The sequence below is a fragment of the Bubalus bubalis genome, chromosome 4 (assembly GCF_019923935.1).
Source record: "Bubalus bubalis isolate 160015118507 breed Murrah chromosome 4, NDDB_SH_1, whole genome shotgun sequence".
NCBI classification, from domain to species: domain Eukaryota; kingdom Metazoa; phylum Chordata; class Mammalia; order Artiodactyla; family Bovidae; genus Bubalus; species Bubalus bubalis.
The window spans coordinates 94226856-94239301 of NC_059160.1; the positions used below are offsets into that span (position 1 = coordinate 94226856).

Sequence of the window (12446 nt, forward strand, 5' to 3'; positions counted from 1 at the left end):
CATCTTGTGCTTGGAGAATGGGGGCCAATCTGCTTTCTCTCCCCCCACCCGCGGCCCGGCGTTCCCCACCCCCAACCGCGGCCACCCGACCCAGGATACCAACTGGACTGCTTCACCCGCGTCGCCTGGCTGCTCTGGGCTGTGATCTGCCCTGTCTGGGGCGGAGGTGGGAATTGAAGAGGCCCTAGAATGGGTGGGGACAGTGACCAGGCCTCGCCGGCAGGGCCTCCTGAATGAGCAGAGGTAGTGAGGTCTCAATGCACGGCTGGGGCACGACTGACTTATGGGGTCGGGACTCAGAACTGGGCGGCCCGGAGGGTCCTGGGCGCTGGGGATCTTCCTAATAATTGGTGCTAATGGCGTGTTGTATAGTCTTAACCCAACACATATGGTTTCATAACACAGTGGCTTAATATCTTCCAAATGTACGTGGCCCTGAATGTGTTGCAGCTTGATATATGACCCCGCCCTGCTCCCTGGCCTGGGTCCGAGGCGGCCCCTATATGTGTGAGCTTCTGTTTATAAAGGGCAACGCACACACACTCGCTTACACACCCAAGGCAGACACACCCCAGAGCTGGGGGAGGGGAGGGTGCATACTTCTAGAGGGATCCGAGAGTCTGGGGGCCAGAGTCCCCTTCAGCCCGAGCCAAGAGCACCCCCCCCATCCTCTCCCAAACGCGCGACTGGGCTTCTGCGCCAAGCCCGAGTGGGGGAGGGGACCGCTCCTCGATTTCCTGTTTAAACCCAGACTAGTCGCCTGAGGGGGGGGGGGGGGGAAGATAACCTGTTTTATCAAATTTTTAAAAATATAGTTCGACTGCATTCAAATCAAACCCCTTGGGCCCGAGTTGACGGTGAATCTTCCCTCCCCTCGCCCCACAATCCCCTTCCCTTCCTCTCTTGCCCCCCCAAAATTCCCCTTTCGCAGCCGACATAAAGGCCTGGGAGGTATTCTCCCGGGGGAAGAAATGGCATTTTCTCTCCCCCTTCCCCCCACCCCCCCACCCCCCCGCAATAGGACTTGTGTGTGTCGGCAGAGGCGTCTGCCGAGGGGCTAATTTCGCGTTCCTTGTTTACGATCGAGAAAAGCGCTTGGCTCTCCCCAAATGGGCCCAGCCCGCCGCCCGCTCCGGCTGCCGCGCGCTCTCTCGCCGCCCCGGCGCGGCCCTGGGGCTGACGCCCCGGGGAGCCAGGCCGCGGCCGCTCAGACCCCGAGTCCGTGCGACCTGCAAAGGGCGAGGGGAGTACCGTGGGCCAGTGGAGGGGCCCCGGAGGCCTGAAAATGGGAGCTTTTCTCCTGGCGTATTCTGGGAACCGCCGATCGGTGAGGCCTCTATTTCTCTTTCGCTGTATTTTGTCTGCCCCCGCCCCAGCAGATGGCCGCACTGACTGGGGGAGGGGGACAAGTCTTTGTTCACCGCCCCCCCCAGGACAACAATTTCCGGAGAAGGCCACTCGGGCCAGTGGGGATTCACCTGGAATACTAGAGGGGGCCCCCTCCCTTTGGAGGGGTGGGCCTGGGCTAGGCTGGGGTATCACCTTCGGCCTACAGGGATCTAACCTAACGAAAGTGGTTGGTGCGATTTCACATTGGTAGGGTTGGTGGTTGTCGGGTTAGTAGCACCATCCTGAAATGTCCTTATATATTATTTTTATACATTGATTTTCTGTCCCTTCTTGGCTATGGTCCTGCAGGCTCCCACTCATTTCACCCCTAGACTCTTCTCAGGACCCAGAGGGATGCAGAGACAGTCTAGCCGCAGTGACTGGCCCTAGTTTTCCATTTTCTAGTCTGGCCAGGGGAAAAACCCAGCCCCAAACGCCAGCCCCTTCCTTCCCTCCTTACTTTCAATTTTCCTTCCTTTCTTTCTCTCCCTCGATGGCACTCAAACAGAAGCACAAAAGGGGCCACCCGTGGCAACCCTCAGCCTCCTTGCAGGCCAAATTCCCTGTGGACAAGGTCCTAAGAGCAGGAGGACACTGCTGTGATTATCTAATAATAGCCAGAGCAGCTGAGAATAGAATCAGGCTCAAGGACTCTGCACACCCAGAGCTAAGGCTGTGCAGAAGCCCTGAATCCATGGGTCAGGGTCTGGTGACACTCCCTTGGGCCCAGGGCCCCCAGCAGTCTCCACTGAGTCCACTCTTTGGGTACCTCAGGCCTGTCCCTTACGGGGCTTTGTCAGTCCTGCCACGGGCTGTATTTCATGCGCCAGCTCCTAGCTAAGGAGAAATGGGCAGAGCAAACCCTTTCTCCCCCTGGTCTGACAGTTGTGATCCCCACGAAGAATGCGACCTTGTTTGGAGAAGGCGGCCTTGTTGGGTTGGCTGTTATGTTCCGAAACCAGGCTTGGTAGCTTTATACGTTTATTAGATAGAGGCTCAAATGTACAGGCGCAGACTTCTGCACGAATATATACAGACTCATGTTTCCTCAGTGGTTAATTGTGTATTACCATGCCTATATGCGCTCAAACACCATTTTATGTGCGTGCGAAATTTTGTTAGCCCTCACTAGATGGGCTTGGGCTCAAGGAGGCACTGGGTGCCCTCTGTGCGTGCTCTGCTGAAAATGTGTTCGTGCTGGAATCGGAGTATGCGGGTATCAATAACCAAGAGATGCCACAAAGGTTTTCTCAGACCTTATTGCCTTCGCTGTCCAAGCAGCTGGGCTGGGGAAAGATTGACTTCTTTCTGCTTCCTCTCCACACCTCCCTGCAGACTTCCCCAACTCAGGATTGTTTGAGCAGGCGAGCCCAGTTGTGCTGAAAGTGAGTTCGGTGGGAAACTTTGGTCGGTGAGGCATGCCTGTGAGCAGTTTTGAGCAGTCGCTGGGCCCTGGTGTTCGAAGCCTCGCTGAGGCGGCAGAGAAGATTGGAGTGGTTAATAAGCTGGCCTCTGGGCAATGATCTGGGGCGGCTGTGGACGGACTAAGGTGCCTGGAGAGGCCGCTGGAGAAAGCCAGCCAGACGGATGAGGGTGCGGTGAATGCCTGTCTCCCCACTCCTGCTCGCTCTGGCTGCTGACGGGGTCTCAGCTTTGCCTGTGTCATATGTGGAGCGGACTAGGGGATCTCAAAGTTCCCCAGAAACCTAGATCTGGTTACTGGTGGAACTTTATTTTAATCCTCTCTGCTACCTAAGCCGTAGAGATAGCTGAAGCTTGGTCTGACCGCCAGTGGGCCTAGAGCACTGACTGTGAGCCAGGGCTGAGAATTAACCAGCCTTCTTTCTCCCATTTGGGGCCAAGGAAAGACAGAGGCTGGGGTATAAATGTCCATTAAAACCCCCAGGAAAGAAAGTAAGGATGGGAGAGGAGCTGGCGGGGGTTTAACTCCACTCCCTAGGCGATCAGGTTCCTCCCCAGAATCTCCTGTCCAGACTTGCTGCGGGTGCGAGGCGTGCAGCTCTTTCCCATCTTCTATCGCACCAAGGGCAGCCTTGAGCTTTTAGGCCTTGGCGGCCCCGAGTGCCAGGGTGACATTACCCCCAAAGTGTGCCCCTCATCACGGCCCACGGCCTCTGCCACGGCGCTGCAGCCGCCCCTGTTTATTGTGTCTGTGAGTTGTTTACTTGTTTTGTCTGCTGCCACCCTGCGTCAGAAACCCGCCAAACAGCAAACTCACCCAGGAGAACAAAGTGCGGCGCTGTCCTGAACTCCCTCCCCTTTCCGGCACCCTGCTCCCGCCATTCCCACCTCCCTCACTCTCCCTTTCCGAGAGGAGGAAGCAGAAATCGTCCTAAAATAGGGCAGCTGTTTATAGGGTCGGGGGAATTATGGGGATACCATAAACCTCCGGGTGTCCTGGTGGTGGAGAGACAGAGCAGCCCTCCCCTGGCCTCCAGCTTTTTTTCCTTTCCCCTGGCAACTGCTCGGTTAAGGGGGCCACACTCCTTGAGAAAGCCGAATCCCCCTCACCCCACTCCTTTCTGCAGGAGTTTTCCCTGAGACACAGGTTGTTGGGTTTTAAATCAGGCTAATGTTGGCGGATTCATAAAGCTAGATAAAGCATGTCGCTCTCCCCATCACCCTCCCTTCTCCTCAGCCCCCCAAAATAGCAGTGAATTTAAGCAAATCCTACAAAATTAAATTGCCCCTTCACTAAAGATCCTATAAATCTCCAATCTCGCCAGGTGTAGAGTCGGAGAGGCCGCTGTTCGCCTCTAATTTTGCTCCTGGCTATCAAATCTGAAAGAGTATTATCGAAGTAAGTAATATTCTCTCGTTTCTGAAATTAATTCCCCCCTCCCCATCTCTCTCCTCTTTTCACCAGCGCAGATTAAATGGTTCTTTCAGATCTGCAAACAATAAAGGATCAAATTATTTATAGGGAAATAAAGACAGTGTTTCTTGTTGGCTTATTGTTCCAGAACTTTAATAACATTTTATTTTCAAGTGGGAAAACTTAGACCAGGGGAAGAAGAAGGAGACAGGTGGGGGGAGAGGAAGTGAGGGGAGGCAGGGAACCCACACACAAAACTCCTGCTGTATGTAGTAACTTTTATGATATTTACAATTTCCTCATGACAACTCACTGTGATGTCATAAATGCTGCGTTCTTGTTCTTGAATTTTACAATTCTCAAAACTTCCAAAATGGATCCAAGCAGTACTCTGCATGGAGGGATATAAGAGAAGCCAGAAAATTGGGGATCGTTTGTTTTCATTCTGGAGGCCAAAAATATTCTGAGTGTTCTGGATTTTAATTTTCCCTCCTGGGCCAAACAGGACTATTTGCTTTCCCTCCCTGAAATGTCACTCAGGATCTGAATTCCCTCCCCATTCCCAATGGGGATGAGACAGTATGTCTGAATGCTTTCTGTATGCCCCCTCCTCAGTTGATACTCAGCTGCTTGGGACAGAGGTTGGAGGCTTGGGGGCCAGGCCCCCAAAGCCAGAAATGATTTCTTCCAGAGGGGGCCCAAATGGGCTCAGGGTTGAGTGCGATGGGACAGAGATGTTGAAGACCTACTGTACTTCTTAACCTTCAGCCAGAGAAGCCAAACAAATGCCGGTGTGGGAGTTTGTGTCTGCTGATGGTAGCAGCATTAAGTGGAGTGGTGGTAAAGAAAGGTCAGGCAGAAATCTGGAAAGAGAGAGGGAGAAGAGAAAATATGATGTGAGTTAGCTGAGACCCTCCAGGTACCTTTCTTCTCTGTTTAATTGCAAATAAAGCAAAAGCAGCTTGGGCAGCCTCTCAACCTCTCAGCTCAAAAGCGCAGGCCTCTGAGGTGTTTGGGGCAGTTCTCAGGAGCTTGACATGCCCCATCTGGCCTTTTCCTCTATCCCCCCTCCCTGCTGCCCCCCAACTCCATTCAGCTGGCCAGCCTGGGGCCCTGTCCCCAGAATATTAGCACCCCCAAATGGGATCCATTTCCGGGCTGGGTGTGTCAAATTTCACTTTTCTCCAAGTGTCTCCATGCCTCAACTTTGAAAGGAGAAAGAGCATTCTTTTTTGCAGTACAACACATGTGTGGAGAGGTATGAGCTCAGACAGTTTCCCCACTGGATCTTTGAGAAGCTGGGGGCTCCTTGGGTCAGCTATGCTGGGGTATCCCCAAGCAGACCCAGTTCCCTGCGTTCAGGTTCTCTGACGGACTAGGAAACTCTTTGCAAGCCTTTTACTCTGCATTCTGTGAAGATCAAAGGATCTCTTACACAAAACACTAGGCATTTGGAGTAGGATTTATTTTTTTAATTTTTAAATAAAAAAGAAATCCTATCATAAGCCAGTCGGGCCAACTGAGCAATCACTCTAGAACAGCAAAGCCTTAACCAAACAGTGCTATTGTGAGGTGAGCTGAACAATTATTGAAACTCAGCTTTCTCTGCAAGAGGGATTTCAGCCCTCGCCCAGTGGCACAAAAGGGGCCAGTGGGGCAACCGCTCCTCTCCCGCCCTGGAAGTCGAGGATCCAGGGGGTGGGCCGGGCAGCTGTAGGGGCTTCCAGGCAGCCAGGCATTCAGGCCGACTGCTGAGTCCCGCGGCTCCAGTGCCCACGTCCCTGAGCAGCCTTCGGAGGCGCCGGGCTGCAGTTGGCGCCGGCAGCCAGGAATGGAGTGTGTATGTATCTGTGTGTGAGGCTGGGTGAGTCACAGACAGCGGTGCAGAGTTGGGGGATCTGGGGAGAGAGAGAAGACTGGCAGAACACAAACTAACCAGGACCTCTGGAGAAGACTGGCCCCAAATAAAAATTCCAGATCTCATGCCTCTCACTTCACATACTCTTCCCCTAGAATTAATTAATATATTTCCCAGAGCAGAGTGGAAAGCAAAGGCAGGCAAGGTGAGGCCCACCCATGAACCTCTCCAGGGCCAGAGGCCAGACCCAGCCACCCTCTCCCCAGTTCAGAGATACACAGGCCCCCAACCCCCATTCTGGAGCAGGATAAGGCTAGAATAGGAGCCTTAACACTTGCCCTGGGAAACCCTCCAGTGTCCAGCCTCCAATGCAACCCTTGGGGACTCCCGACCAATGACTGCCCCCCATTTAGGCTCAGGGCACCTACAATGAGTTCTCTCCTATAATTAGTGTTCATGAAAAGCATATGTTTTGGTTGCTGGGACAGGGAGCCGCAACTTTCCCCCTTTATTCCTTTTCTGTATTTTTTGAATTCTGTTTTTGAATCCACTGATTCCAGCTCCGAAAGCGAAAATCCGTTCTTGCCGCCAACCCCCCTCCCTATTCCAGAGGCCGAAGGGGCAGAGCAAGTCGGAGACCTATGGGCCTGATGAGGGGATGTTCTCTGATTTCTCTAGGCTTGTTTTATAGAAACAAAGAACTAGTTCTCCCCCCTCCTTCCCAGGACTTGTGCATATTTACAAGAGCTCAACTGCAGTTTTAATAAAACATCTGTTCTTGCTTCTGCTGATGAGTTTCCATAATTGTTTTCAGACAAATTTAACAGGAAAATATAAATATATTTAGAAAAACCCAAGTCCCAGCTTTCCCCCCATAGACAGTCGTTCTTTTGCCAAAAAAATAAAATTAACATGAAATGAGAAAAGGAAAATATAATCCAAGGGAGGGAAGATTCGGCTCATCTGACTTGTTCTCCCCCCTTGGAGCGAATCCTTCCAGCAAATTTCAGCTGCATAATTAAAGATCTAACTGAAGGAAGAAGGCTTCTTTCCTGAGGAACGAAAGGTGATGGGGGAAAAGTGTGTTAGAAACTAATTTTGCCGAAAGTCTTTAAGCAGTGGCAGAATTTATTTGTATTTCTGCTTCCCCTTCTCCCCTCTTCCAGCATTTCTGCCTCCCCCCACCCCCAGCAGCTGGTTCCTGTTCATTATAAATTGGCGAGACCTTTCAGTCTCTGCCCTCTGTTTAGGGACGTAATAAAACACTTAACTTTCCGGGGCTGAGACTTACATTCTGCTCCTCAGGGCGCCCACCCCCTGCGCCCACTGCCTTTAGGCCCCAAAGGGGACTCTCCCCAACTTAGGCACCCTTTTCCTCTCCACACTTGGTTTAGAAGGGGCTCAAGAAAACAAACCCAGGCATCCTTGCTGGGGAACTGCAGCGCATGCTTCCCCAGAAGCCCCTTCTTTCTTCCAAGGTCCTTCCTTCCCCCACCCACCCATAAAAGAGATTTTAAAATACATAGAAAATCAACAGTCATTGAAAGCAAAACCTCATTAAGACATCCTATCTTCCATCATTCAATTTGTTGTACATTGCAACAATTTAATATCTTGAAGGAAATATCACTGACATGATTTATCCCTCTAGCAATCTCTCTCTGAAGGGGGGGTGGGGAGGGAATTTACTCTCTCTTCCGGCCTGTTCTACGTGTAACACTGCTGTCCTTAGGGCAGAATTGAGACTGGGAACTCTGAGAGCGGCTACTGGTGTCCAGGGGGGCACTGACTTGTTCCTTAGTTCAGCCCCCTCGGCCTTCCACCCCCTCCCCACTTCTCTTTCTCTCTCCCTCTTGCCCTCCAGGGGGCCTGGAGCCCCAGCCAGCTGTTGGAAACCCCTGCCCAGGCATGCCATGAATTCGAGGACAGCTGGATTCTAGAGCGAAAAGCAGCTTATGCTGGTGTCTGTTTGTGTACCTGCCATGACACCCCAAAAGAGACAACTCATCTCAAAATTTCTTTCTTATTTTAAGAATCCTCCTCTATACTTCACCTTCATTTCCTTGGGGAGAGGAAAGTATGGTCCAGGAGAGGGAGCCTTTATAATTATAGGGGCCTTCCCCCTGCCCTTCTAAACACCAACACATTTCTCTCCTCTCTGAAGGACTGGGGCTGTATTTTTATAAGCCAACACAAATTGTCTCACAGGAAGACTCTTCCATCCCGTTACGAGGTTCATGTATTAACTAACATGTTGTCTCCATCAGCTCCTACATACTGTCTGCTTTTGGGTTCGAAACTTTATTTTTCCCCCCTAGCGACACTCCAGGGAAACCTTAACGTTACAGAAGATGAATAAACGAGTTTTTTTCCCAGTGTAGTCCCGTTTATGGCTTTATTGCTACCCATTGATTACTCCGCTTTGTTACACAGAAGGAAAAGATCATAAAATCCGGCGACATCCGGGTTCTTGTTATAGCCAGTTCTCCCCCTCCCCAAAATGGTGAGGGGAAAATATGATCTTCCACTGTTCCCTTCGCTTGCCCCACCACCCCCCTCTTTGTCAACTCAGAGCATTTTCGGCCTATGTTACAATATCAAAAGAAGTTTGGATTAATCAGGAGGAAAAAGCCCATCTGCACACCTTCCGCTGTTTCCGTTCGCCCACTGCGGCTCCTCAGAAGCCTCGGACTCAGCTGCCTTTTCCTAACCTTCTCTTCCTTTTTCTCAGCCCCCAGGTGGGAAGAAAATGGGGGTAGGGAGCTGCTGAGAGGCCTGGCCCCACCAGGTGTGGCTGGCCCTTGGGAGAGAGCGCCCCAGGAAACCTTGGCTGGAATCTCCAAGCCCCAGAGCTCAGGTCCAGGGGCATTTCCCTTGGCAGGACAGCATCCGAGAGGGGCAGGGGTTTCTGCCCTGGGCAGGGGCTTGAGACTGCAAGACGCTCTGTGTCCATCAGAGCCCCACCAGCTTTCTCTCTTTGGCTGGATGCTATGTGAATTACCCCAACGGCCCTGGCTGGCTCCAAATCATAAATTCTCACCAACATAAACAGGAGTTGATGTGTCTAGAAAGACTCTCAGAGTTCTTTCTTCTTCCTTTCTTCCTTTTTTTCTCTCTCTCCCACCTTTTACTTCTTTCTCTTCCTTTCCTAGTGTATTTTTAAATAAATTTTCCCTTTTAGGCAAAAATGCTGTAAGAGTTTCCCCCAAAAGGGGTTCCTGAGCAGGAGGAGGGAGAGAAGGGCTAGGAGAAAGAGGAAGCGGATGCATGGCTCCTTTGCACACCTCAGCTCTGCCACTGCACTCTGAAGACTCAGCATTCCCTCTTTAGACTTAGGGGTTCCCCCCATGCCCCCCGCCACCCCCAACTCTCAGACATACTCTCCTTCCTCTAAACAGCATGTCTTATGCAATTTCTTTCCATTCTTGATTTAAAAAAAAATTATTCGGGTAAAAATAGACTGGTTTAAAGATGGGAACTCGCTCCTTGGAGTATCAAACCAGATTTCCTGTAAGATTTCTGGGGAACCCCCTGAGCTGGGAAGGAGTTCCTCCTATGGAGAAATCAAAGTGTAATTTTAGAAGAGGGCAGATATAAAAGATGAAATCAGATTGAAAATACAGAGATTTCTCCTGTGGCCACAGCATAGCAAAGTTAGCTGGGGCTGAGAGATTTCCTGGGAGTGCAACTCTCCTTTTCTGGGCCTCAAGGCCCTGCTAGAGGACATTCACCCTTTCCTTCACCTTCAAATCAGTTCTCTTACATATATATTTTTAAAAGAAATCCAAGTCTTACTTTCAAAGCACACACTTAGTCTCAACTAGGGAATCAACAGAAGCAGAAGCGATTTTTTTCCCCCTTCTTGACATCTGGCTTGCGATTGGCTAGGAGGGGGTCAGCTGACTTTGTCATTTTGTCTGTCCTGGATTGGAGCCGTCCCTATAACCATCTAGTTCCGAGTACAAACTGGAGACAGAAATAAATATTAAAGAAATCATAGCCCGACCAGGTAAAGGCAAAGGGATGAATTCCTACTTCACTAACCCTTCCTTATCCTGCCACCTCGCCGGGGGCCAGGACGTCCTCCCCAACGTCGCCCTCAATTCCACCGCCTATGATCCAGTGAGGCATTTCTCGACCTATGGAGCGGCCGTGGCTCAGAACCGGATCTACTCGACTCCCTTTTATTCGCCACAGGAGAATGTCGTGTTCAGTTCCAGCCGAGGGCCGTATGACTATGGATCTAATTCCTTTTACCAGGAGAAAGACATGCTCTCAAACTGCAGACAAAACACCTTAGGACATAACACACAGACCTCAATCGCTCAGGATTTTAGTTCTGAGCAGGGCAGGACTGCGCCCCAGGACCAGAAAGCCAGTATCCAGATTTACCCCTGGATGCAGCGAATGAATTCGCACAGTGGTGAGTTTTACAGCTCCGAGATATAAATTAAATAAACTGAACTGGCTTTATGACCGGCTTCCCTAGAAGAACGGGCGGAGAGAGTTTTTTATGGCCCCATAAAAACAATCACGCTCGTCTCCTCGCCGACGCCGAGACAGGGCCCCCTCTTCTGCCCCCTCTGCTCGCCTCCTGCTTGCTTGCAGGGGCCTGGCCCCCTCGGCCCCTGACGGATTGGAGGGCTCTAAGGCGAGTTGAGGGGGCAGGAACAGGGCAGGGGATGAGGGGAGGGGGTGGGGGAGCCCCCAAAGTCGAGTCAGACTGAGGAGAACGGAGAGGGGGCAGAGAATGGGACAGAGAAGTGGGGAGAAGTTTCCCAGGAGCTAGGGCGCTTGGGGAGATGGGGGAGCCCAGACCTTGAGAAATGGGGCCTCATCCCCAGTGTTTTGAGATTTTTCTGAAAAATCAGCTTTTAGTTTACAGCTTCCTGCTTGGTTCTGTCCCCCCACCCCCACACACCTTTCTTTGAGACACACCTACCAACCGGGGTGGGGGGGAACTGAATGAGGTTAGGATCCTGGCTGTACCCCCAGTGGGGGTGGGGACAGCAGAGGGGAGAAGGCTGGAGCCGGAGGGGCCCGTGAGTGCTGGCCAAGTTGGGAGGGTCAGGGCTGTGCTAGGCTAGATCATCTGCAGAGGATGCCTTGCTGATTGTTTGTAGTGTGTTTTGTGCCCGGATCTCTAGGGGTCGGCTATGGAGCGGACCGGAGGCGCGGTCGCCAGATCTACTCGAGGTACCAGACGCTGGAACTGGAGAAGGAATTTCACTTCAACCGCTACCTAACGCGGCGCCGGCGCATCGAGATCGCCAACGCGCTCTGCCTGACCGAGCGACAGATCAAAATCTGGTTCCAGAACCGCCGGATGAAGTGGAAAAAAGAGTCTAATCTCACGTCCACGCTCTCAGGGGGCGGCGGAGGGGCCGCGGCTGACAGCATGGGCGGAAAAGAGGAAAAGCGGGAAGAGACAGAAGAGGAGAAGCAGAAAGAGTGACCAGGACTGTCCCTGCCACCCCTCTTTCTCCTGCTCCCTCGCTCCCCCCAATACCCTCCTAATCACACACTCTATATTTATCACTGGCACAATTGATGTGTTTGGACTCCCTGAGACAAAATTAGGGAGTCAAATATGGACCTGAAAAGTCAACTCTGGACGCCCCCCTCCCTCACCGCACAAACTCTTTTCACCAGGCGCCTCCTCCTCCTCGCTCCCTCGCTAGCTCGTTCTCGGCTCGTCTGCAGGCCCCTTCCCCCGCCCAGGCCTTGGGGCTCGTCCCAGAACCTCGCTTTAGACTCCACAGATCTCCCTCCAAACGAGGACTTGGCCTCCCACCCCCTCGGCGCCCCCCATCCCCGCCCCCGCTCAGAGAGCCGGCTCCCGGGCCCCGGGGGCCTCTGCTCCCGGGCCTCAGGGCCCGGCCTGGCAGCCGGGGAGGGCGGGAGGCCCGAGGAGGGCGCGTCGGGGCCCCACAGCAGCCCCCAGGGCCTCCCCGCAGCCCCCGCCCGGCCCCTCTGCCCCAGCAAATGCCCAGCCCAGGCGAATTGTATTTAAAGAATCCTGGGGGTCATTATGGCATATTACAAACTGTGACCGTTTCTGTGTGAATATTTTTAGCTGTATTTGTGGTCTCTGTATTTATATTTATGTTTAGCACCGTCCGTGTTCCAATCCAATCTTAAAAAGGGGAAAAAAGAGAGGGAAAATTACAAAAAGAAAAAAAAAGTGAGCGACGTTTGTTTAGCCAGTAGGAGAAAAAAAATAAATTAAAAAAATTCCCTCGTGTTACCTTCCTGTATAAATCCGACCTCTGGATCCGTTCTCGAATATTTAATAAAACTGATATTATTTTTAAAAGTTTATATCGGGATTTCTGTTACTTCGCTCGCCCGCCGGCCTCAGGC

At 52.1% G+C, this 12446-nt stretch overlaps 1 protein-coding gene across 5 annotated transcripts; it reads left to right on the forward strand.

Annotated features, from left to right (window-relative positions):
- The first annotated feature begins 1019 nt into the window (after positions 1-1019).
- On the forward strand, positions 1020-12404 carry HOXC6 (homeobox C6). Of its 5 annotated transcripts, none has more exons than XM_044941799.1 (3): positions 1020-1327; positions 10344-10506; positions 11207-12404. In XM_044941799.1, exons 1-3 carry the CDS (start codon positions 1286-1288, stop codon positions 11536-11538), a joined length of 537 nt encoding a protein of 178 aa, XP_044797734.1. In that variant the 5' UTR covers positions 1020-1285; the 3' UTR covers positions 11539-12404. The 5 variants fall into 5 exon arrangements, with proteins under 5 accessions (XP_044797734.1, XP_025140091.1, XP_025140090.1 ...); XM_025284306.2 differs by having other exon boundaries at positions 1024-1327; positions 10281-10506; XM_025284305.2 differs by having other exon boundaries at positions 1027-1327; positions 10161-10506.
- Positions 12405-12446: the final 42 nt, after the last annotated feature.

What these genes read in the sequence shown, in the direction of transcription:
- HOXC6 (XM_025284304.3), top strand. Translation starts at nt 10,107, where the DNA reads ATGAATTCCTACTTCACTAACCCTTCCTTATCCTGCCACCTCGCCGGG. An exon ending in GCGAATGAATTCGCACAGTG is followed by an intron (nt 10,507 to 11,206) that starts GTGAGTTTTACA and finishes GATTGTTTGTAG; the next exon opens with TGTGTTTTGTGCCCGGATCT.